Source organism: Phocoena sinus, chromosome 4, assembly GCF_008692025.1.
Source record: "Phocoena sinus isolate mPhoSin1 chromosome 4, mPhoSin1.pri, whole genome shotgun sequence".
Classification (NCBI taxonomy): Eukaryota; Metazoa; Chordata; class Mammalia; order Artiodactyla; family Phocoenidae; genus Phocoena; species Phocoena sinus.
Window position 1 is genome coordinate 76,060,129 of NC_045766.1, and position 24,268 is coordinate 76,084,396.

At 52.4% G+C, this 24,268-nt stretch overlaps 1 protein-coding gene across 1 annotated transcript in view; it reads right to left on the minus strand.

The window, feature by feature from the left end:
* PDIA5 (protein disulfide isomerase family A member 5) overlaps positions 1-24,268 on the minus strand; it is a 92,770-nt gene that overhangs the window by 50,179 nt on the left and 18,323 nt on the right. The window contains exons 2-7 of the mRNA XM_032631033.1: positions 20,647-20,773; positions 17,667-17,754; positions 8,174-8,257; positions 7,874-7,919; positions 3,868-3,960; positions 861-921 (exon numbers count right to left, since the gene is read on the minus strand). Of these exons, the coding sequence (XP_032486924.1) occupies positions 861-921; positions 3,868-3,960; positions 7,874-7,919; positions 8,174-8,257; positions 17,667-17,754; positions 20,647-20,773 (499 nt within the window). The remainder of the gene's footprint in view (positions 1-860; positions 922-3,867; positions 3,961-7,873; positions 7,920-8,173; positions 8,258-17,666; positions 17,755-20,646; positions 20,774-24,268) is intronic.

Here is a 24,268-nt window from a genome sequence, read left to right on the forward strand (position 1 = left end):
AAATAAAACAATGAAAAAGAAAATATCAACGTGCTCTGTATCTGGTGGAGTGGACGGCAAATAGTAAGGGTAAGAATGGTTTAGTGAAACTTTTCAGCTTACTTATATACTGGGCTGCAATGTAAAATATGTTTAATACTACAAATACAGTCAAAAAGTTTGAAAGCCACTGCACTGATCCAACCCCTTCCTTCCCTTACAGAAATGGGAACTGAGGCACACAGCAGTGAAGGACTTGACCAAGGTCACCCAGCCTGCTGGGTGGCACAGCTGGAATCAGAACCCACGTCTCCTGGTCGTCATCTCAATGATCCTACTGCTGTTCCCACGACCTCTTGCCTCATATAGAGACTGAGCCCCAACAGTGGGCCCCTTTCTCCCTGGTCCTGATCCCTTGGCCCTCCCAGGTGGCTCTGCAGGAACCAGAGCTGGACGTGCAGCCGCCCCGAGGCCGGCCAGGCTCCGGGCGGTCAGCAGCAGCTGCCAAGGAGAGCGAGCCAGGGCCGAGGTGCGGCTCCACCGGGCACACGGTTGCCAGCAAAGGGCCACAGGCCCGCAGGAGGCAGAGGGCGGGGAAGGCGGAGGGACCTGGAGCAGAGACCCATGTTGCTGCTGGGGGAAGAGGGCAGAAGGATGCGGAAGCCAGTGTGAGAAAAACTGATGTGGACCACAGGAGAGGCGGAGCCAGATGAAAAGGCAAAGACAAAGGAAAAGAGGTGCTGGCGGAGAGACGGTGTGAGCACCGTGACTGGGCGTTCTAAGTGGAGGCCCGGGACTAGTTCCCAGTCCCCCTTGCGCCCCCAGCGGCCCCACCCAGAGTCTGAATGTCTGACTTGAACCCAAAGGAGAAAGTCACTCACAGGAAGCATAAAACATCATCAAGATCGGCTTCTCTTCCTTCTTCAGGAGCCGTCGGAAGTCCTGAGGCACAGAGAACACTGCAGGTTACAGACAACGCAGGAATGGAGACGACATTCCCGGGGGAACCACAGTGGCAGGAGGAGTGCGGCGTGCGTTTGGAAATCCCATCGTCTGACTTGGGGGCTGGGGGTGCAGTGCAGAGTCCTGGCACGTCAGGGGCTGAAAGACCCTCAGAGACCATCTATTCTAGCCACCTCACATGTTACAGATGGGGAAACTGAGCGCCCGAGGGGACAGATGGCTTTCCAAAGGCCACCTGGTGGGATGAAGTAGTCGGTACCAGGTTACCAGCGTTACTTTCAGCTCCCACTGAACAATGAATATGGCAAGGAGCTAACTGGGTCCCGTGAGGCTGTCTCTTCTTATGCGATCTATGAAGTGGCTCTGTTGTGGTGGTGCTTGTATTCATGGAGGCCCAACTTGGCCAGGTGCGGATCTGCTCATCACATAACACAGGGTTAACCCACGGCTATGAATCTTCCCCAGCCCAGCCCTACAGCCACCATCCAGGGCCCGAGGAGACCATGGTGCACACAGGAGCATAAGGATGAGATGCGCCCCCATTCCCAGGAGGCTACAAGCTAAATGGATCATTTGTGTTTGTATCCTTAGAACAGCGCCTGGCTCGTTATCAGACAATATATAATCATTTGTTAAATGAATATAATAAATGTAAAAAGACAAATGGTCACAACAGTGCTAATGGAGATACTTCAGTGTAAAGCAGGGTAGGAGAATTTTCTTCCAACTTTTTCCCAAACATCAATGATGTTTGGGAAAAAGCAAATCTGTTAAGGACTGCGGAGTAGCACCATGACAGAGCATATTTTGATTAAAATAAGCTCCTCTAACCAGTTTCCATGGAAGAAAATTAGAGGTTTTTCTCTCTTGAATAATAAGGAAAATAAGAGGAAATTTCAGAATGCAGCTTTCTGGCAGCAACAAGGCATTAGGTAAATAGATGATGGTACATCCTGCACAATGGAATACGACTGCATTATTAAAAATGATGAAGAGGAATATTTAATGTCACAATAAGATGTGCATGTTACATTAAGTAAGGGTGAAAAGCAAGTTACAAAACAGCATGTAAAATGTGATGACACTTTTGTGAGTAACAGTATTTATGTGTGCATTAAGCAGAAAGCCTGGAAGGCTACAGAAAATACTGGCAGTGGGTATCTCTCAATGGGGAGGGATGGGATGATTTTTCTTTTCTTCTATGCTTAAGCTGAATTTTCTAAATTTTCAACAATAAACATATAGTACTTATAATTTTTCAGTTAGATAAAAAAGATTACAAATATTTTGTGGGAATTTATAACACTGCATAACAAATTCTGAAAATGTTTACTCTTATTTACATAACTAGTGGGTTAAGGCACTCATTTTAAGACAGAATTAGTAACGAAGATCTTTGACCCTGACTAGGGGTGGAGAATGCTTTGAAAATGATCTTCTGGAATCCCTGGAGCTAAAACCGGTAAAAGATCTGAGAAGAAAAGGTTTTTCTAAGCCTGTAGCAATTTGGTTTCACACCCTGAACAGTAACAATATCCCATTACGTTCATAGATGCTTAATTACCTTCAAAGTAAGTGTGGAACTCTAAGCTTACAAACAGAAATTGGCAATTCAAACTTGAATTTGGAACTTGGTATTTTACGGGGATTCTATTAGCAGAAAAGCAGCAGCACACAGTATAACAAGAGGATTGCCTACAGGTGTAGAAAAAATATTTCTGCTTAATATTTCTAGTTACAGAAGAGCAATTTCAGGAGTTTCAGGACATGAACATTTTGGGGGAGGGAGGCGGCAGGCAACCACTTTCCAGAGAGGCTGAAAGCACGAATTACCACAAAATCTACCCGGGAGAAACCAGCAGTTCAGGCTGTTTGTCTTTTCTTGGCTGTAGGCACAGGTGCCGCCACCTCTCAACACCTGCCCCTCCTCCTTTCCCCCAACATGCCTATTAAAAAGGCTTCATCTTCAAGCTGAGGACACTGGCACTTTCTATCCCAGAAACGTTGATGCCCATCCCCTAAACCGAATCACCCCTCAGCTGAAAGGCCCACTGGGTTAGCCCACGATGATCACACATGATCTCTCCTGCAGAAAGTATAAATGGCATCATTTTCTTCTGAGCTAACAAGCATCAAGAGTCAATAATTTTAAATGAAAAGGGGAGGCAGAGGAAGATAAAAGGCACATTTTATGTTATCAAGAGAAAAACGAACATTCTCCTTCCATCTACAAAAAAGCCCTGCTTGTCTCACAGGCCATTTGAAATGTGACAGAGAAGTTCTTGCCCATCCTAATGTAAAGGCACAGCCAAGCAAGTAAGGCACACATGTGTGCATAAGAGGCACATGCAGGTCAGGCGGGGCAGGCTTTGAAAGGAGGAGGGTCAGGGTAGTATGGAGACCGTACATTGGAACCATCCTTCTGACCCCAGCCCCCCACACCAGCCAAATCCAGAAACTGAAGTAAATAACTTGTTCAAAGTTAACACAGTGACCCAGAATTGTGAAGACCTGACCCAAGTCTCTGGCAATCCAACCCAAACCTCACAGATTATTCTTAAACAAACAAAAAACCAAAACCCACTTTAAAATAAAACCCAAAAAACACAAAGGCAGTCCCAACAACCGAATAACCTAATGAGGAGAAAACATTTAAACAACATCCCTATAAGGAAAGTCTAAACACGTTAAAATACATTATATACGGCAGCAAAAAACAGGGGAAGGGCTCAGGCAGTCAGCCTGTAATCTCCTGTTCGTTCCATCACAGAGCTGGGAAGGGGAACCAAATGTTAGGGCCCTGGCCCAGCCCCCTTGGAGGCCCCCAAATACTCCCACTTCTCAGTTCCTTGGGCATCTCTCCTGGGAGACCCTGGTTAGGGGGGGAGCTTCCAGAGCCCATCAGAACTGATACGGAAAAATTACCTTTTCATTATCAATGTGGACAACATCTTTGGCTCCAGGATCTTCTTCCCACAGTGGGGGCCCTTTTGGATCCTTCAGAAATGCCACTATGGACTGACGAAAAGAGAGAAGGGAAAACTCGTTTTAGCCAGGAAAAGAGGGAGGTGGGGGAATCAGGAACCTGCCCTGTTCCCTACCTGGAGACCCAAGTGCCTGGAACGGGATGCATTGTGCCCTATGGGCAAACGACTGGGGGTGTGCCATACTATCACCCACTGACAGCTTACTAAGGGCCCTAAAAATGCACCCCACCAGGATTTTTCAGCCACATGACACCTAACTCTGGTCCACTGACACCTACAATGCTTCTTCATGGACAAGAGAGGAAATTTGAGACAATTAGTTGGCTTATTCAAAACAAAGGCACGTGCTTCTAATAAATCTCACCTCCTCCAGAAAGTCTCCCTGATCAATTTGAATAGAGGTCTTCAATCCTGTGCAAAGTAAGATACTTACACATCAGGCAGCCACTAAAACTGTCAATCGCATAAGCAAGTAATCACAGCTGCTTGTAACCGGCTTGGTATTTCATGATCTAAACTGGTTTGGGAGTGTGTTAAATCCTGATCATCCTGTGAGGCTCAGGTGGGAAGCCCCCAGGGCAGGGTGCTCATCGCTGTGGCCCCCTGGTTGCTGGATTTCTCTCCTTAAGGACCCCCTTCTAGACAGACCAAGACCTTCAGGATAAAGGGCTTACTTAGCCTTTGTCATGTGGACAAGTGAGCACATGCAAATCTCTGCTCCCCTCAGGCAGGACACACATGCAGCAGGGAACAGGGGGCACATCCCTCTGCTCCCCTCCCCACTTGCCACAGTTCACTGATCCAGGACAGAAGCTGCATTCCCTTCCCTCTCAGACAGTCATGTGGGAAATGCTGCTCAAAGCCTGTGAGAGCCAGAAACGGGTAACAGAAACCAGCCGAGGCTCCATCCCTCCAACCCTGGAAGGGAGTGGCTGGCCATCCATGTCAACAGATGACCCCTCAGTGTCCCCCAGTTTGATGCAAGATTCTGTTACTTCTGCCCACTCTGACCAAGCTCCAGGGAGCAGATGAGGAACTGGGTGTGCTGGGGTGGAGAAGGGAGGAGGTCTGCAGTGAGAAAGGAAACACCCCCGTAGTGAGCCTGTGCATGCAGCCCACCCACCGGTCACACACAGAGAACCTGGGAGGCTTGTTATTTCTGGAAATTCCTATTTGGAAAGAGCACTGTGGGAGAGTGGGAGACAGTTAGGACTTCGCAGAATTTCATTCAGGTAACGCTCTCTGTCCAAACAGAGCTGTGAAATGCCTGCTGGTAAGAAAAGTGGGCCATTTCCACCAGGCAAAGGCAGATCGCCTTCTCTCAGTCCCTAGTGAGAGCTTCACCGTGACAATACAAGCCAAAGTGGAAGCAGCAGGGCTGTCCCGAAACCCATACTCACAGCCACGAGCCATGTGAGAAAGACGCTTATAAGTGCCCACCCGCCCGCTGTTCCAGAAGATCCAGTGCCGGTGCTCTCAATTTGGGGTACACAGTGGACTTCAAGAGTCTGTGAAGCCCCAGACTCACAGGAAAACACTTCCTTCAATGTACGCATGCACACTGTTTCTAGGGAGAAGGTCCACGGCTTTCAGGAGATTCTCAGTGGGGTTAGGAACCCAAAATAGGTAGGACCTACTGCTCTGGGAGGCTCCTGTCCCATCCCAGCACGAGCTAAGTTAAAGGGCTACCACCCCCACCGCTGCCACAGCATCAAGGAAAAAAGACGAATGTGGATGGAAAAAGGAAAAAAAATCACTTCTTTTAATGTAATAATTGAAACGTTCATACTACCAATCTTTTGCTTTTCAGGTGATTATTCTTCTTTAATTGAAGTTGAATAATTCCATCCACAGGTTCTTAGTCTCCAAATCAGTCTAACCAACAAGACCTTGGGTAGAAAGGTCTGCAGGGAGGGGCACCCGGGACACTGCCATCAGCTGTCCTATTCTGGGTGCTCTGAATCCCAGGAAGATTGCCCAACACTCCGCACCTTGGTCTGCATGGCTGGGAAACCACACCCACGGCCACAGGCCTTGGGAGAAGGTCACCCGAGGGCCCCCCGAATTTCGCCTTCCAGGCACCTCTGGTCCTCACCACTCATATACAGTAAGGATTTTGCTGGACAGTCGGCTGACAAGCAAAAGCCCGCTTATACAGGAAGGCCCCCTCTTTGAGTTCCCCGCTCTTTACACTCTCACTTATCTGGCCTCTGGACTCTAGGGACCCTGGCCTAGTCCCTGTGACCTGGCCCCCACAGGACCGTACAGGGTGACAGCAACAACAGCCAGACCATGAGCCTGAGCCTGTGCACCCACCCTGCTGGGGGCCTCCTTCATCTTTCCGGAGTTAAAGGCTCAGGAGAAACCCTGAAAGGAAAACTGATCCGTGACCAAGGAGGGCTCTGTTCGTGGCTGCTCCCTGTAAGAAGCAGGAGCCATCAGGCAGTCACGGGGAGCTCCGCCATCGCCCCGCACCCTGGAGAACCCCAGGGACTCTACTCCAGTCCTCGATGGTCCCACGCACTTCGGGGACCCTGGGACCAAGGATGCCCTCTCTCTGCCCAAGGCCCTGACCCCGTACAATGCTCAGCCCACTTCTCCAGCTTCTTGATGCTGAAATCACAGGAAGGACGGGAGCAAGCGGGTCCCACACACCTGGTCTTTGTAAGGAGGTAGACAGAGGCCAGGACTTGGCCTCCCTCACCCAGGCAAGTCCAGACCACCTGGGCTCCTCTCCTGCTACTGCAGTTCTGAGCAGCTGCTGCTCTCTGCTCCACAAGCCCAGGACAGACTCCTCAGAGGGCCAGCTAAATATAAACTGAACACAACCTCCAAACACAAAACGGAAAGCCCCCGCCCCCTCTCTCCATCAGCACCTCCCCCACCCCACCCAGCGAAGTCTGACTCCTGCGGAGCACGTGTTCCCTCCAAGGACTTCAGCTGACGTCTTAACACAGAATAAGAGGGGTTAAGTAATTCTAGTTGGGAGAATTTTCTCTAAGTGGCTAAGTGGGTGTTAAGATGATGAGTAATCAGGCTGAGCCTGTGTACAGTAAAAGCTGCAGCAACTTAAAAAAGAACAAGTGTTAGTGGATAAACAAGAAATGACCAGGGAGGTGGGGGGAGAGAGGCAGAGGGAGAGGGGCACAGCTGCACAGACAGATGGACAGACAGAAAAGAACGGAAGGAAACAGATGGAAAGAGAGAGACAATGAGAGAGGAGCCCAGGGTCTAACACAGTCTGAGAAGCAGGAGAGTCAGAGAGGGTGGGTTCAGCATACGCTGGAACAGAAGAAACACATGGCCCCAGCCAGGGCAGGCGGATGCTGCCTGGACCAGAGGCAAAAGAAGACTGATTTGAGGAAGGGAATGCACATGTTGAAGGAGGAGAATCCAAGGGCAGTGCAAGGACTCAGGGCTGGGGGAGCTGCTTTGTGATTAACAGGACAGCACCTGCAGGTCAGAGGATCTCCATATTTATTTTCACTGATGCGTTTTCATCTCCTTCCGAATTGCATTTGTAGCAGGGAACGATCTCACTGACATGGGCATCTCATCTGCAATGAGCTGCATCAGCCCCAAAGGTGCTGCTTTGCCAGGGTTCTACAACACTGTGCTCACCTGGGCACAGCTGGCCCCCTCCAGCCTGTGGGCGGCCCCTGTGGACACCACTGCAGAGGTGAGGGAGGGCTCTGAAGCCACAGCGAAGGGAGACTCAGGCCTTTGCAGGGGAGGGCATGATGTCATACGTATCACTGGACAACTGCTGATAGAGTCACAAACTGTCTACAAGGTCGGTTATCCCCACTCGTTTAACAGTTACAAACTTTTCCAGGTATTCTGCTGATCTATGTTCTAGAGATGAGAATCCCTCAGGTCATTTGGAAAGGCATTTGTACACTCTGCCCTTCCTCCTCTGCTGAGAATGAGGGAGGGAAATTTACCTTAAATGTCACAGCTCGGTTATATTCAGTATGAAACGCACCATCCCTGTCAAATGAGGAGAAAAACGTGTTAACTTTAGGAATGGTTGTGAAGACACTTACTTACCTGTGGTTTCCTGCAGCATCTTAATAAGATCCAGTTACTGAACACAGGTCAAGTGTTTTTTTTTTTAGGAAATAATTGTAAACACAGAAAAAGAACCATTCTGAAATAAAATTAATCTCACTAAAAATCGCGGTTTGCTGAGAATACCAATGAAAGCTTTCAGCATTTACTTGGAAATGCCCACATGTACTTACTGGTAATGGAATAATTCGACCTTTTTGTCCTTTGCGCTTAGGTCAACTTTCATCTTCTTGCACAATTTTCTACTCTCTGCGTCACTGAAAGACACAAATGTCAGGAAAAAGACACTTGTTACCTGAAGCCCTCACGAAGGTGCTAACGGAGTAAAATTTGCTGGTGGCCCAAGAGTAAGGCAGTTGGCTTGGAATTCTCAGTAGCAAGTGAGGCCCTCACTACGCATGGGCTCTCAGAGAACAGGAGGAAGTAGAGAAACCAACAGGATCTGGACTGATTTGGAAAGACAGGGGCAAGCAGATGGGGAGGACACATCACTACTTGTAAGGGGCAACGTGATGGATCCAGACAAAGGAAGCGCCCCAGAAGCTTAGAAGGCAGATGGTCCATTCTAAGAAGGAAAATAAGCTCAGGACAGTGGTCCCCAGTCCTGGCTGCTCATTAGAATCACCTGGGGAAGTTTTTAAGCATACTGATTCCCTGACCCTCCCGCAGATCATGACTTCAGAAGCTCTACCTGCAGCCCCAGCAAGTTTTTGTTTTTACACCTCTGATGTGTGCCATATGCCACCTGCTATATACCATCAAACCAGAGTAGGAGGGAAATGTTCTGCGATGTTGAAGGAGTTATGAAATCTGACCAGGTATTGACAAAAGCCGAAATGACAAAGGGGAAAGGTTTGGTGAAGTGCCAGCGTCTACAATATCACACTCCTGCAACTCTTCTCATGAGAAGAGTCTGCCGGGCGCCATTCACCGTCTACCGCGAGCTATGCACGACCTCCTCTAATCTTGGCTCCCTTTCCGTTAGACCAGGGATCTCAAGATGTGGTCCCTAGACCAGCAGCATCACCACCACCCAGGAACCTGTCAGAAGTGCAAATTCTCAGCCCCATGCCACACCTGCTCAGTCCAAACTCCCGGCGGGTCCTCGAGCGACTGTGTTTTAAGGAGCCTCCCAGGTGATTCTGACACCTGCCCCTGCCCTGCTCTGCTCTTCCTCCTCTCCCCGACATCTCTGGCCCCACCACGAGGTTCGGCTTCCTGTGTGCCCTACGCCGGCGCCCCCAGAGACCTCACCTGTTCTCACGGCCTCCCCACCACCTCACCACATTCAGCCAGGTCTGCCCGACAGCCAGCCAGCCAAAGGCAGCCAGCTACCGTGCCCGCAGGGCCGTGCTCCTCACTGCAGGACCCTTCCCCACATCTCAATGGACTCAGCGAGGGCACCTCCGCCCACACCCACCCCCACTGGTCCCCGGTGTCTACACCACATGAGAAAACTTGTTCTGCCAGGGATGACAGCCACCTGAGGGAAGTCCTGTCCGCTCCCACCTGTTTACCTACCTCAGCACCTTCGACGGCCACCAGCTTCACACAGCTGAGCACCAGCCCCACAGCAGATGGACTAATTACACCATTCAGCTCAATTCTAAAAGCCACACTCATCGACGGACAAGCAAAATTATGGGACCTCATTTTAAGTGTAAACGTGCAATTTGCAGTTCAAGAAGAATGTCTTGCGGGACAGGTGTGTGGGTCAGAGAGGGAGAGTGTCAGGCACTCCCAGGGGCCCCCCAGCCCAGCCCAGGCCCAGAGCCTTCCCTTCCTGCCTAGTCCTACCTGTGGTGGCCATCACTGCAGCCGCTGCAGCTTCCAGCACCCCCCATCGGCACCCCCAGCAAACAGGGGACTAAAGAAACACACGAAGAACTTAGAAAGGAAAGGCTGTGGCCTCTCCCTCAGGCTGGAAAGGGCCTTCTGAGATAGGGAGTCCAGAGACAAGGGATAAGCTGGGCTGCGGAGGGGACCCAGAAGGGCTGAGAGCGTGCATCAGGAGGCCCTATAAGGGCAGCCCACGCAGCCAGTGGCTGAACTCTTACCCTAGAGCCCTGTGGGGTTGCTGGGCTCACCTCCACTGACGGTGGCGACTACAGTTCGGTCTGCCCTGTCCTGAGGGCACTCTGTGGAGAAGCCACCCTGACAGGCAGAGGGTCTGTGTGTGACAACTGCGTCTGAGGCGCCGTTCCCCTGCCCCAGGGGAGACAGGAGGGCTCGACTTAGATGTTTATAACTGTTCCCTTGGCACTTTCCCTGTCCGGCTTTGTTCTGTTGCGTGCAACTGTTTCTGTGACCACCCACCGTCCACCCAAATGTGACATCAAATAGTGGCTGCAGCAGGAACCAGGTCCAGGTGCCCACGGCTCCCCTCGCCCCATGCTGGCATCCAGCAGGGGCACCCAGACTGCAAGGCAGCCCCATGTCAGCTCTCTCCTCCGTTGAGCCTGGCTGGCAGCCTCTGCCTATGACTTTACAAAGCAGAGAGAGAAGTGATGGGGCCCATCATTGCAACCCCAATCCCTGCCGGCTGTGTGGGAACCCACTCCATGGAAAAGTGTCGCTATCCCGGTGAGCCCAGGCCAGGCTTAGAAGCAACATTCCAAAGACACTGGGTAAAGCTGGAGGGGCACGAAGGTTCCCCGAGAGCACATCCAGCCCAGCCCGCAGCCTACGGCCCCCACGGCTGTCCAGTGACCACAGCTCTGTCACTGCCACAGGATTCCTTGTGGCAGACTCTGTGCAACCCTCTCCCCCCTTAAGTTATAGGACACTCCCCGAGGATTCTCTCCTCCTCCCTGCCCCCTACACACACACACACACACACACGCACACACACACACACGCGCGCATGCACGCACACGCACACATTCTCAGAGGGGTAGGTGGGGAGCCAGCCTCCCGTCCTCTCCGAGCATCTCTGGCACAGACCCCAGAGCCTCAGCCCCCCTCATCCAGCACTGTCACATGCCCTTCCCCGCTGTCTCCACACCTGACCAGCATGTCCACTGTCACCCCCCATCAGAGAGGTTTGCTCCACCAAGCCGAGGGCTCTATTTTGTTCACAGCTGGTTCCCCAGGGTTACAACAGCTGCTGGCACATAGCAGGCGCTCTATAAATAGCCTGAGTGAGTGAGTGAGTGAATGATGCCGGCTGTTGCGCTGGGATGAGGCACTCACTGCTGGCTCTCTGGGCTCTGCCTACTGAGCTCCAGGAATCCTGCCAGTGCGCTCTCAGATTGGCTCCCCTCCCTCCTATGATTCTGTCAGAGAGAGAGAGAGAGAGAGAGAGAGAGAGAGAGAGAGAACTAATTGCACAGGACAATAAAAGTCATAAGAGTTCAGGAAGGGGAGAAATTACCCAAGCTCAGGGACTTAAAAGGATCTGGGTTGATAGTTTATGCACAATTAATTGTGCTGCCGCCCTTCTCTAGCCAGTGACCAAGGCTCTGGGGGGAAAGGACAAAGGCAGTGAGCAGGAAAATGAGCTGTTCTGCCGGGGATGGAGAGGGAGGGGACAACCACAGAGAGTGGACTGGCCATGCAGAGGCCCTCGTCTGCCACCCCTGACTGTCCTGCAGGAACCAGCCTTTTCTGCTGGGGAGGCTGGAGCCTCAACACCCTCTGCCCGTTTACTCACCCATGACCTGCTACATCCCCTCCTCCCCCACCTCTCTGGGCTCTCCTCTACAGAGAATGTGAAAGGTCACCGAGGCCTTTTCACACTTCCCTCCCCATCCCTGGCCCAGACAGACACATACACACGGGCGTTTTCGTTTGACTTTGATGTGGGTTGCTGGCCAGCAGTGCAGAGTGGCTGCAGGTACGTGCTGTTGTGTTTACCAGATGTACTCGTGCAGTGGCGATCATTCAAGAGCCTGGTAGCTCACACTCCTGGGAGTCAGACCCAGGGATGAAAGGTGGGGGGTAAGAGTAGGAAGAAAGAGAAGAAATAAGGTGCTGGAGGCTCGGGAAGGGGAGGTACTCGACTTTGAGAAGTCGCAGCCTAAGTATCAGACCCTCCCCGGAGCCACTGTCAATTGGAGTGGCTGATGGCTTCTAGATCTGGCTCTGCCGCTAGCCAGCCTGTGACCTCTGGCAGGGCCCTTGGTTTCCCGAGCTGCAAAATGCAGGAGTTGTCCATATGAGCTGGATGGAGCTTTCTATTCCCCTACAGGGTCAAGTATTACTAAAGCATCAAGGCAGGCTGCCTGTATCCTGACGGATGGACCAGGAGCCAGAAGCCAGGACAGATGGTGGAGACTGGGTCGCCTCCGGCAGCGGGTGAGGACCACTACACTGAGGACCAGAGGCGAGGCCCCCAGCCTGTCTTGGACACTGTGTGCCTTGGCCAACTCAGCCTTCCTGGGGTCCCTTTCCCCATCAAAGAAGGGGTAAATCCCTTTCTTCCATCTGCTTGGGTCTAACATGGGATTCTGAGTGGATGGACCTGTGACCCCAGAGGGTGGGTAGCAGAGGAGAGGTGGGACGTGCCCCCACTTCAGAGACATGAAGAAAATGCAAGATAAGGAGCGAGTGAGCAAAACAACACCGTCAGCATGCCTGCAAGGTGCCCCATGCAGAGGACAATGTGGAAAGAGGTAGCCGGAGGGCAAAGGCAGGAGACAGAGAACAGCCTAGAACAGCTGGGCCTTCAACTTGCCCGGACCTGGGTGGCTGGTCACTAGCCCTGATGACGAAGGGACTCCCACAACAGGAGTCTGGCTGTCCTCCTTGATGCCAACCTCAAGAAGGCACATGAATCACGTAGCAGAGTTCATGAACGTGATGGGAATACGAGAAAGAAGAGCGTGCCTTCTCATCCTCCACCTGCCTCCCCAGCCCAGCAGTTCTAGGGGGGACACGTCGCCCCCACCAGGATACAGCAGTGTGCCACAAGGTGTCTGAAGCCACGACACAAAACATGGCGCCTCTTCTGGAAGCCTGCTTTATCCCATGGTAATTTCAACATGCTCACATGTAAAGGAGCAAATGCTAAGTTCGAATAATTTTTGGAAGAAAACATGGGCTTCAAAATATGTTATGCCTGCCCTGGCAGGCCCCACGTCTTGGATCTGGGAAGCCAGCACTGCTCCAGGGGAAAGAAAGCAGATGGGAGAATGAGAGCGGGTAGTAAGGTAATGACCTTAAACCCTCAGGAAAGGAAGGCAGCAGGCGCCCATCGGGCAGCCTCAGCCCCGTGAGAACCAGCCCCAGGAATTAGCACCCCGGGCACGGCTCCCGCCTGCTGGCTCCAGCTCCGCCGCCCAGAAAGCAGCCCTCCGTGCCAAGGCCGAGCCCCGATGCCAGGCTGCAGGGCACGTGGGGAATACCAACTCCCTCACACTCAACCCACTTAAGAGCTGGACAACTACCACCAGCCAACCCGAGCATGGCTGCTAAGATCTGAGCCAGGAGGTGGAGTGAGGGGAAGGGAGAGCTGACAAATCCCTGGACAGAAGCCAGAAACCCTACGGACACTTCAGAGCAACAGGTTACGGGGGCCCGGGGCCCAACGGAGAGGGGTATGTGTGCCTGCCGGCACGCAGGCAGGAGCGGGGAGGAAAGCACCAGAAAAGCAAGAAAAAGAGAAGAAATATCCACACACAGAAGAGAGGAGGAAAAAGACCAAAAGAATGGGGAAGGCAGGGACCCCAGAAGGGAAGGAGCAACAGAAACTATCAAGGGAGAGGGAACAAAGCGGGAGAGAGGAGAGATGCTGTGAGGGAGGGACCGGAGAGACGTACGAGGCAGACACCCAGGGTGGGGAGAGACACGAAGCCTAGAAGACACACCCTCCCACACATTTCCATGAATACATGGGTCTGTACACACATGCATACACGTGAGCACGTACGTGTACACACGTACGAGCCTGGCAGCTTCTGGAACGCTCTGAACCAGTCTATGCAGGGATGGGAGCAACTTGGAAGATTCAACTCCATATTTCACACAAGAGCAAACTGAAGCCCAGAGAGGGGCAGTGACTTGCCAAAGGTCCCACAGCTATTTGCTGTCAGAGCCTAGACTCAGAGCCAGGCCTCCTGACCTGCAGTCCTACAAGTTCCACAGCACCGCACAGTTCTTAAGGGCCAAAGCAAAACCCCCTGTCCGCTGGGGCTGACTCTCACACCCGAAAGTTGTGAGGAGCATCCTCACAATGGCCAAGGGGTCCTCACTCAAGGAAAAGCTCTTGAAGACAAACACACCGTTTCCCTCCCTCCAGCTTCTTGGAATGTCCTGACAATCTGGCCCAGATGAAAAACAACGAGAGTAGAATGGGATCTCACATTAAATTCGATTCTACGAAGATCTTCAACACAGACCCGGTAAGAAGGCAGAATATGTATTATTGTTCCATTTCACAGATGAGGAAACAGACTCAGGGTAACCGACCTGTCCAGGGTCACGGGGCTAGTAAGTAGTGGAGCTGACCCCTCAACCGGGGCCTGTGTTTACTGCACACACCTCTACAGACGCCTCACCCCGGAGCACTGTCTTCTCTCCCCCTAGGATGCCCTCTGCCCCCCTCACCTGCCTTTTAAGGGGGGAAAGCAGAGGGGCCATCGCCCACCCCAAGCCCTGGAATCCCCATTCCCAGCTCCGACCCTTCCCTGGCAGGGCAGGAAGCAGAGGTGGGGAACCACACACAGCAGGGCCTACTCGAGGGCAGCTGTGCTCTGGCTGCCCACCTGCTGTTCCCCTGCCCGCTCTCCCGCAGAGAGCACCCACCGGAGCGCTTCTGCCCATCCCAGGGCGTCTCATTCAGACTCACAAACACAGACTGAGTGCGTTTAGGACAACAGCTGAGGGCTGTCATCACAGGGCCCGGAGTGCACACGGTGGGTTCCCTTAATTAACGGGGCACATTCAGAAGTCTCAGAGCAGGAGTGGCTGAGCAGACGGGCAGAACCAGCTCATGTCCTTGGGGATCTCTCTGTGTAACGGTGATCCGTGAACTGCCACCCAGGGTGGCCTGCACAGACCAGAGCTCTGAGTTCTATCCCTTTGACTGTTCTGGGAAGATGTAGCTGTATCCTGCCTCTGACTTCAAACTCGAACCGAGGTATTCCTGCTTCCAACATCATCCATTATAGCTCCATAATCCACCTACCCATCTAAAGTTTTGAAAGCTATTTAATATTGCGGTTTATACTTCCTCTTGGAGGCATAAATGGAGTAGCAATTATGCGCACAGTCAATCCTTCTGTCTTAAGGTTTTGCCTCTTTTAAGCTCCAAGGTCCCCAGATTTTCATTTTAGAACATCAAAAGTCACAGGATTATTTCTCCCACTTGCACTTTTATTGATTCCAGACAGCATGTCTCCAAATGAGTCCTGAATTCTATTCTTGGTCTGTGTTCACACACTAACCCCGGCCCCATAAAGTCCTGCCTGTCCAGGGCCAGATGACCCGAGGGGCCCACACCACAGGGAGCTGCCTGCAGGGAAAGCCAGGGCACTTTAAAGACCTGCTACTCGGAGGTCTTTGCCCCAGATTTGAATTCGACCTCCTCTGTGAAGTTTTCCTCAACCTTTCCAACCTTCGTTCCAGGCAGAACGAAGTGACTAATCACCTGGCCGGGTGTCTGCTTCCTCTCCTCCTTGCACACAGCGCTCCTCGAGGACACTGTTAGCCATGTGTGTCCCTCAAAGCACAGAGTAAGTGCTCGGGAACGTCTGCTGAATGGACCCAGATGGATGGCGCAGCTAAACGAAGCTCTTCCGCCCACTTCTGCCACCTACAAGCCTGATGAGAACTCCCTGTGATGAGGCTCTGTCAGCTTGGCAGGACTGATGTCATCTTCGGGTATGGAGATTCCCAAGCACCCTGTCCCCTCTAATAGGCTTTAGTACTTTGCCAGTCACACAGATCACGCCTGGTAAAATATGGGAGACAGAGACACACCTGGAAAATAAGCACACTTCCAGACCAACTATGAACTAGAAGTAACCAACAGCTACAATCTCGCTAACTGTCTAGTGAGCCGTCTGTTCCATTTCGCTGGTGTTTGAATCAACTGGGAGGCGTGAGGCCAGACAGGCACGTGTGTGTGTACATGCGCGCACATACACAAACACAAACACACACACACACACACACACACACACACTCACACACCCTACAGCAAACACCGACTGGCTAAGACTTCTCCTGGTCTCATTCAGTGCTTTGTCAAAATATGAATCTCCTTCAATTCTCTCCAACGATGGGCAGGACCAGCTTGAGGCTATCAACTTATAAAACTGTTGTGTCCCAGAAGTTCATTTGCAAAATAGCCACTTAGAACTCAGAATAAAGACGAAGAAGATTGCACTGGAGTGGAGCCCATAAAAGCTCACTGAACCCCACAGGGTAGTAGCAGGGCTTGTGACTCGGGCAAAGACAGAGACAGTAAAGGTTACAAAGATCTTTATGGGCCATGCAGGAAAAGAACTGCCTCTTTTCCCAGGAGAGCCCACCTCATCCCCGTACTAACAAGACTGACATACCGCCTATGCTCCTCTCCTCTCCTCTTCCCAAGCCCACACTCCCGATAAACCCCAAGTCCAGGTGAGGAGTGGCTGCACTCAGCGGCTCTGGAAACACCTCCTGTCCTTGTCAAAAGGACATGTAAATGCTGGCATCCACCAAGTGCAGCGCAGTGCCTTGCGTGCAGCCAGTGCTCAACAAACGTGCAAAGAATAAACCTATTCTTCCCGACCTTTTCCATATGTTTCACGGTCTGTGTGTCTTTGCTCTGTTTTTGCCGATCTATGCCCAACTGGGAGTTAATTATGTGACAAAAGGTGTGTGTATGGAAATCCCAGCAGCAAAAGCACTGAACACAGGGAGATGTGGCAATTACTCCTAATGACTGAAAGGAAAGGGAAGCTGAGCACACCGTGGACTCAAAACTCCCAAACTCAAAAGCATCAGAAGAATTCGAGCAAGAGCCCCCTTCGCCACACTCAGGAGCAGCTCTCCCTCCCACGGGCCGGCGCTCGATTCTGCCACCGCAACACCGACAAGGAAGTCTCCGGGAGGGGCAGGCGAGGCAGGAGGAGAAGTAGCTCACAGCATCATCATCAGGACGCGTGGGGGTAGGGACGCAGGCCAGAGGAGAGAGCCGGAAGGACTGAGCCACCTGTTCAGGACTGACACATCTAATGGAGCCACCTTGGAGCCAAGGCAACAGACAGGTCGTCAGCTGGCTCCACCGCTTTTGCACCGTGGGCACTGGAGACCTCTATTAAGGGCCCGGGCTACAGGCAAAGCCCACAGTTCTTGCTGCAGACCCCCCCACCCAATAAGCAAGCCCCCCGAGTGGCCCTGGAAATCATCTTGCCTCTTTGGGCACCAAGGCCCCCTCTGCCACCCACTGAGAAGGCAAAATCAAGTGACACATGACAACAGAAAAAAGTAAAAGCACTACGGAAGAGGGAAGAAGAGGGGTGGGGCCGGAAAGACAGGAGCGGGAGCCACACCTGCTCCTCCTCCAGCCCACGGCGGTCCTGCAGCATTGCTGGGCCGGGGAAGGGGGGCGGTCCTTCTGCAGCCATCTCTCCATCACATCCCCTCTCCCAGAGTATCAATCAGGAACAATTCCCACCCCACCCACCAGAGCCCACGCCCGGCCCTCCAGCCACCATACCCCACATCCCCAGGACATACCCACAGTCCACCCAGCAGATGGTGCCTTGTCCTTTCACTGCCTGGGCCACAGTAGACAATAACCTGAGATGACTTTCAGCTGCAGCCTCTGTGAAAAAACAAAAAAAACATCTGTGCCCAAGTGCACCACGGCCTCCCCTGCCATCTTCCCTCAGGGGCAGGGAAGGACAGAGACCAGTCCTAGAGGTGAGGTCCTGAGCACCAGTTAGAACGCCGTCCCTGTGGCAACGGTTCTGTAAGAACAGCCCAGCTCTTCTCAGAAAGCTCTGCTCCCGCCATCCTCACAGACGCAGAACCCTAACCCTAACCCTAACCCTAACCCTAACCCGCCTTCAAGCCACACCTCACGCCTCACTCTTCCCAGAATCTCTCGGCCGGATCCTCAACTTCCAGTAGAATCTCTGACTCATTACCATTCTGGGACACATTTTGAAAATTCTATAACCGAACAATTACAATTCTATAACTAAGGGGGACCGAGTCTGCTGATTCCACACTGGTCTGCCCTGGTGCCCAACCTGGGAGCTGACAAGGGAGGGACCAGACCCTTCCTTCACTTGTGCGTCACACACTCACCTAGGGACTCGGTACAACGTGGTGATTTAATGAGGTTTACGTGTGACACTAGTCTCTGATGGACTGATACTAAATGTACCTGAGTCACTTTCACGGCCCTCTTTCCCAGCACTGGCAGTACCTTGGGGGACAACCGCAGGACCGTGGACTGCGCCTCGGGGCCGGGCGGATGAACATGAGAAAGGAAGAGGCTTTGGGCAAAGCCCCTGGAAACTAGGAGGGCGGGTGCTTAGAAACGGGGCCTCTGTGGCCAGGATTTCCACGCTGCCAGCCTGCAGCGGTCCACTGCTGGGCGGCTGTGGCCAGGCTGTCACCTTGCCCCGTCACCCCTGTGAGCTCCCTGGCAAAGGCCTCCACGCAGACACTAAGGAGAGCGCAGGCTGCCTGCCGCCTTCCCCCAGCAGAAACCACAGGACACACTCCACAGCCAAGCAGAAGTGATATGCGAACTAGCTGTCTCCTCAGATCTCCTCTTCTAGTGCGGCTAACGGAAGCTGTCTGTGAACACAAAGCATGCTGAGCCTTTCACGCAGCGAACGGAAAGCATCCCGCAAGAGCCGTGCACGGAGCCACCTGCAGGAGGCCCTCCCAGGAACCCCCCTAGGCCCACAGGAGGAGGGGGCGTAGCCGAGGTGGGAAAGGCCGCCCCCCACCCTTCCAGCTGGGCTCTGGGAGGCAGGGGAGGGAATGTAGAGCCATGTGAAGGCCCTCCCAACACTGCCTTTCAGCCGTGGAAGGGGAGGCACTGGCTGGAAGGGGTGGCGGGGGGGAGAGAAGCCAGTTCCCAGCGCTGCTCCCAAAGCCCCTGGAGGTCCCCAAGTCTCAGGAGCAGGGCTGGGCAAGAGGCAAGGAGGCAAAATCACCCGGCCCGCGACCAGCGGTCCAAAGCAGGCAGGAGCCGGGCACACGGGCAGCACTGAGAGTTCCACTACCAAGAGGCAGAGACAGAGGCTGGGCGACGGCCGGAGAGAAAACAAGAGTGCTCCCAGCCCTGCCTCCGGCCCCTGCAAGCCCTGGTCTGGACACCTCGCCTTCCCACTCTCTTCTTTCTGAATCCTTTCCTGGTGGCGAGCCTCCTGTCGCTGCAGACTCAGAACATCTCTCCGCGCGCTCCAGCAGAGGAAGCGAGACGGAGGCAGCAGCGGGACCAGCTCTACCGCCCACCGGCTGGTGGACCTCAGATCAGGCAGCTGTTCTCCCTGAACTCTAATTCCTCCCTCAACTGGACATTACCCGCAACCTCACAGCAAAGCAGCAAGTGAGAGCGTGTCACACAAGTTCCTGTCAGAGTCCTTCTAAGAAGATGAGCTTATGTGAGAGGACCCACCCAGGAAAGGACCTGAGCGAGTCCCTGGAGGGCACTGACGACCCCCCCAGCTCCGGAAGCAGCCAAGGGGGCTGAGCCACGCTTGTCCAGGGCCCTAGACCCCAGGCCTCAGGAGCAACTCTGCTTTCCCCTTGCCTCGGTTTCCCCCTATTCTCGACAGGAAAGGAATGCTAGTCACACGCTGGGCTCCCAACAACAACCCCGGGGAGTGTGTGCCAGGCCCTGGGAAGGGCAAGCACGTGCCCGGGTGCTTGGAGGATGCAGGCTTCAGGAGGGACACACATCCAAAACATCCATCGGTCCCCCATGCCAATGGGAGTCGAGGATGAGCTGCCAGGGAGAGCTGTGCCCGGAACCAGCCCAGCCACTGGCTACTGCTCCTTCAGGGCACAGAATACTTGGTATCCTTAGGAGCAGCGAAAACACTTAACTCTACTGGAACAGCATCAACAGTCAGACGTTCAAAGTCGCGGCCAAGAGCTGAGCAAACCTCTCTCCATCCGTGATGCCCTCGCCAGCTTCAAGGTCAGAAGAGGCAAACCACTAGTCCTACCCCCACTGAAGCCACCCTGTCCTGAGCGTGAAGCCCACTCCAAACTCAGTCTCTTGTTCTGACCCCAGAGCGGGACAGACTGGGGCCAGGCAGGGCCAGGGCTGCCAGCCTGGGTGCGTTCCCCCAAGCCTGGGACCAATTCAGCTGGCGACAGGTTGGCCCAGTCAATTAATCAACAGCTCTGGGGAAGCACGCCCTGGCAGGGCCGGCCGTGCTGTCCAGAGAGCCAGAGCGTCCATGCCAGGTGGTCACTGTCCTCTGTCCTCCTTCACACACACATCCTCTCCCTCCTGAGGTACTGAGGGACTCCAGAGGGCTTTTCCTAAGAAACACTGGTAAAAGGGAACTGAAACGCCCTCTTAGGGATCCAAAAGCAGCAGAACTGACACCCCTGCATCTTCTGACGGACCTTCCCTGAGAGGTTTTTAGTCCCGGGGTCTCTGCCTCCCACTTCTGTCCCCGTTCCTTCCTTTCCATCCCGCCGCATCCCTGACGATGGCCCCAAGGCCAGGAGGGGCACTCACCAGATTTGGAGTAAAGCACCAGTACGTTATTCCGGGTCCTGAGAAGTTTTTTCAAGTCCTTGGGGTCAGAGATTCTCTCGATGAGTGAGGAGAACTTTGTAGAGGACAGCCACGTCGGCAGGACCACCTGGGGATCAAGGAGCCAAGGACCATGAGTCTCAGGTCCCGGCTGAGGCTGCGCAAGAAGGGGTGCCCCAGATGTGCTGCCTCTAGGCACAGTTGCCTTGGGAGGGATAAGGCTCACCCCTCCTTCTCTCAACTCTACACCTGCCTTTCGCCTCATCCCCTCTCCAAATCGCCCCCCCTCCCACAGGGACTCTTCCGGACCACTTCCAGTCGCCAGCTCACCCTTCATCTTTTTTATGAAGCCGTATGGACTGCACAGGTACATAAGCATGCTGCATGGACATTCTTGCCATCCTTTCAATCAAGACCTCTCTGGGAGGTCAATGTCTGTACCCTACACTGCACCCAAACACCACACACTGGAGCAATGTGAAAACTCCATCCCACCTAGCAGCACCAAAGCCCCAAGTCCACAGAGAAGTATGATCACCTCTTAATGTGATCCCGTTTAGGGTGGGAATGGATGGGTGAGGGGTTTTCCACTTTCCCCACTGAGCCAATGATCTCAGGAGATCAGCCAACAAGAAACAAGCCAATTCTCCCAGAGAAAACCCTAAAAAACCTTGGGCCCTAGAAGTACCAGGCACCTCCGCAGGCATGAAGAGAGGTGGGCTGAAAAGCAGCGGCAGGGAAGGGGAGGTTGTTAAATGTTTGAACAAAGAGCTGTCACACAGCAGATCCCCTCACCCAATCCACACAGCCCCCTGCCTAGCCGGCAGAAAACACAGGGGTTACCATCTACAAAGACTGAATAAGAAAAGCTCTGCCAGGAGACACCAGGCAAAGGTGGGAGGGAGTATGGACAAATTGAACCTAGAGATCACCCATCTCCCCTAAGCCCCTACCCCCCAGCATCTCCCTTCCCTTTTCCAGAATGTTGCCAATCTGATCCCCCCCAAGCAGGTTAGAGAATTTTTCTCTAGGTTAACTGAGGAGCATAAGAAAAACAACCAAAAGACAGTGATTTGGAGACTCTTCCAATGAAACAGCTGACTTCCCATTCAAATACCCACTGTGAGGCCCTCCCAGTAAACAAGTGCCCTCCACCCCCTCACCACACTCAAGAGTCTGCAACCCACAGCCCATGTCTTGATCTTCATTACACACAGATAACCAAGATTCACCAGACGTCTGAGGGAAGCCCTCAACACAAAGACAGAGATGAGAACAAAACAATGGAAAGATGAAACTTAAAAAGAACAGAAGAAAACAACTAAAATTATTATCCTCAGAGAAATAAAATGGTGCATCCATAAGACAAGAATAGAATGCTATGAAAAAGGAATAGTCAAAGAGAATGATGAAAACCTCTTAGAAAGTAAAATCCTTGCAGAAATAAAAAATTTCAATAGGGCTGAAGGTAGAACTGAAAAAACTCCTAAAAAACAAAAAGATCAAGAAATAAAAAGCAGAAGAACAAGATAAGACAAATAATAGGTATTCACTAAGTGCAAGAGCCAAATTAAAGGAACTAAAGAAAAAAAAGAAGAAAACAGGAAAAGAAATTATCAAGGAAATAATTCAAGAAAATATCCCAGAACTGAAGGATGTTGAGTTCCAGGTGAGAGGGCCCAACATCACCAATAAAAAAAAGACTCTCACCAAGTACATCACTGAAAATTTTCAGAACACTGCTGACAAAGAGGAGATTCTGAAAGTTCCAAAGGGAAAAAAAACAAAACAAGAAAACCACCACACGCAAAAGATCGGGGTCAGAACTGGCATAGGACATTTCATCAGCACACCAAAAGACAATGAAGCACTGCCTCCACAATTCCCCAAGTAACATGATTTCCAACTGGAATTCTATAACCAGCCAAACTACCTGTCAATTGTGAGTAGAGATTGACTCAGACAGACTTAAGGTCTCAGATGTGAAAAATTTACCACCAAATCTCCCATTCTCAGGAAGCAATTGCAACTCATGCTCTACCAAAACAAGAAATAAATAAAAAATGAGAAAGACATGGAACCTAGGAAACAAAGGATCGAACAGAGGAGAGAGGCAAGAAGTACCATGTTGATGGTGAAGAGAAGTCCCAGAACAAACATCCTGGCCCCATGGAGCAACCAGCCCAGAATGGAACAAGGACAGAGGACAGAGGAACGTGGTCAATAAGAAGAGGCAACCACAGATTATCCTATATGCTTGATCTTATAGATCAGTTAAATAATCTGACGAAAGTCACACAGCTAATAAGAAGCAGGTCCAGCATCTGAACCCCAGTCTCTCTATTTGACCCCAGGCCCTCTCATGCCACTGCCTCTTTGTAGCCAGAAGTCTCGCATTGAGTCTGAGCTCTACCACTCAATAGCTAAGATGCCTGGGCAACATCACTCAATCTTTCAGACGCTTAGTGCTTCGCATCTGATGTGGAGAAAATGATACCTCCCTCATGGGACAGCTGTGAGGATGAAATGGGGTAACTTATCGAAAATGCTTTATAAATCATAAAGCACTCTAATAGGATCAGTTACCGTAATATATAATACAAATTTCCATCTCAGCAGAGTAGGAGATGGAAATGTGGCCATATTTTAGTGTTTCTAAATATAATCTGCCATTGGATGCAACTTTACCCTTCTCTCCAGGGTAAAACCATCAGGAGGAGCTGTCCAAGAATGATTTCTCCCTTATTCTGCCCCAGCAGGGCAGTGCATGATGCCTGAGGACCCCCTGCCCTCATGCGGCGACCTTGAGAGCTCACCAAAAAGCTCATTCCACCTTATTATAACGTTATTCCATTGCTCCCAGGGAGCTAACGCACTTTAGACTAAAAGGTCCATAGCACAGTGCACATGGTTAAAGGAAAAAAATAAAAGAATCTGTTGGACACTGCTGTTTTAAATCCTCAAATAACCTGGTCAGTCAGAAAAACAATTACCCTTGCCCAGTGCCTCAGGACTCTGACCCGAAGAGCAGCTCTCCTGAGGCTGGCCGGCACCTGCACTTCTGGACAGGGGAGCAGGAAAGGGGAAGGGAGGGCAGGCCCAGTGCCCACCTGCCTGGGTAGCACGGCAGGGTAGAGCTGGGCCAAGCGACAGCAAAGTGTCTACAGCAAAAACCACAAGAGCACCAAGTTTCAAGGCTTATCCACAGCTTCCTTCCTAGAAAGCCCAGCGAGTCCCTCAGGTCATCTAACCAACAGCCACTCTCAGAGTAAACAAACCACTTTTCAGCCAGCCACCAAAGCCTCTGAGCCAGTGTTCACCCTCACACAGCAGAGAACTTCAGCTCTGCCAGAAATACAATGATGCTGGGGGCTTAAACTCACGGTCTGCGGCCGGCCTGGTTAAGAACCCTTTATGGAGGGCTTCCCTGGTGGCGCAGTGGTTGAGAGTCCGCCTGCCGATGCCGGGGGCATGGGTTCGTGCCCCGGTCCGGGAGGATCCCACATGCTGCAGAGCGGCTGGGCCCGTGAGCTGTGGCCACTGGTCCTGCGCGTCCGGAGCCTGTGCTCCGCAACGGGAGAGGCCACAACAGCACCGCGATGAA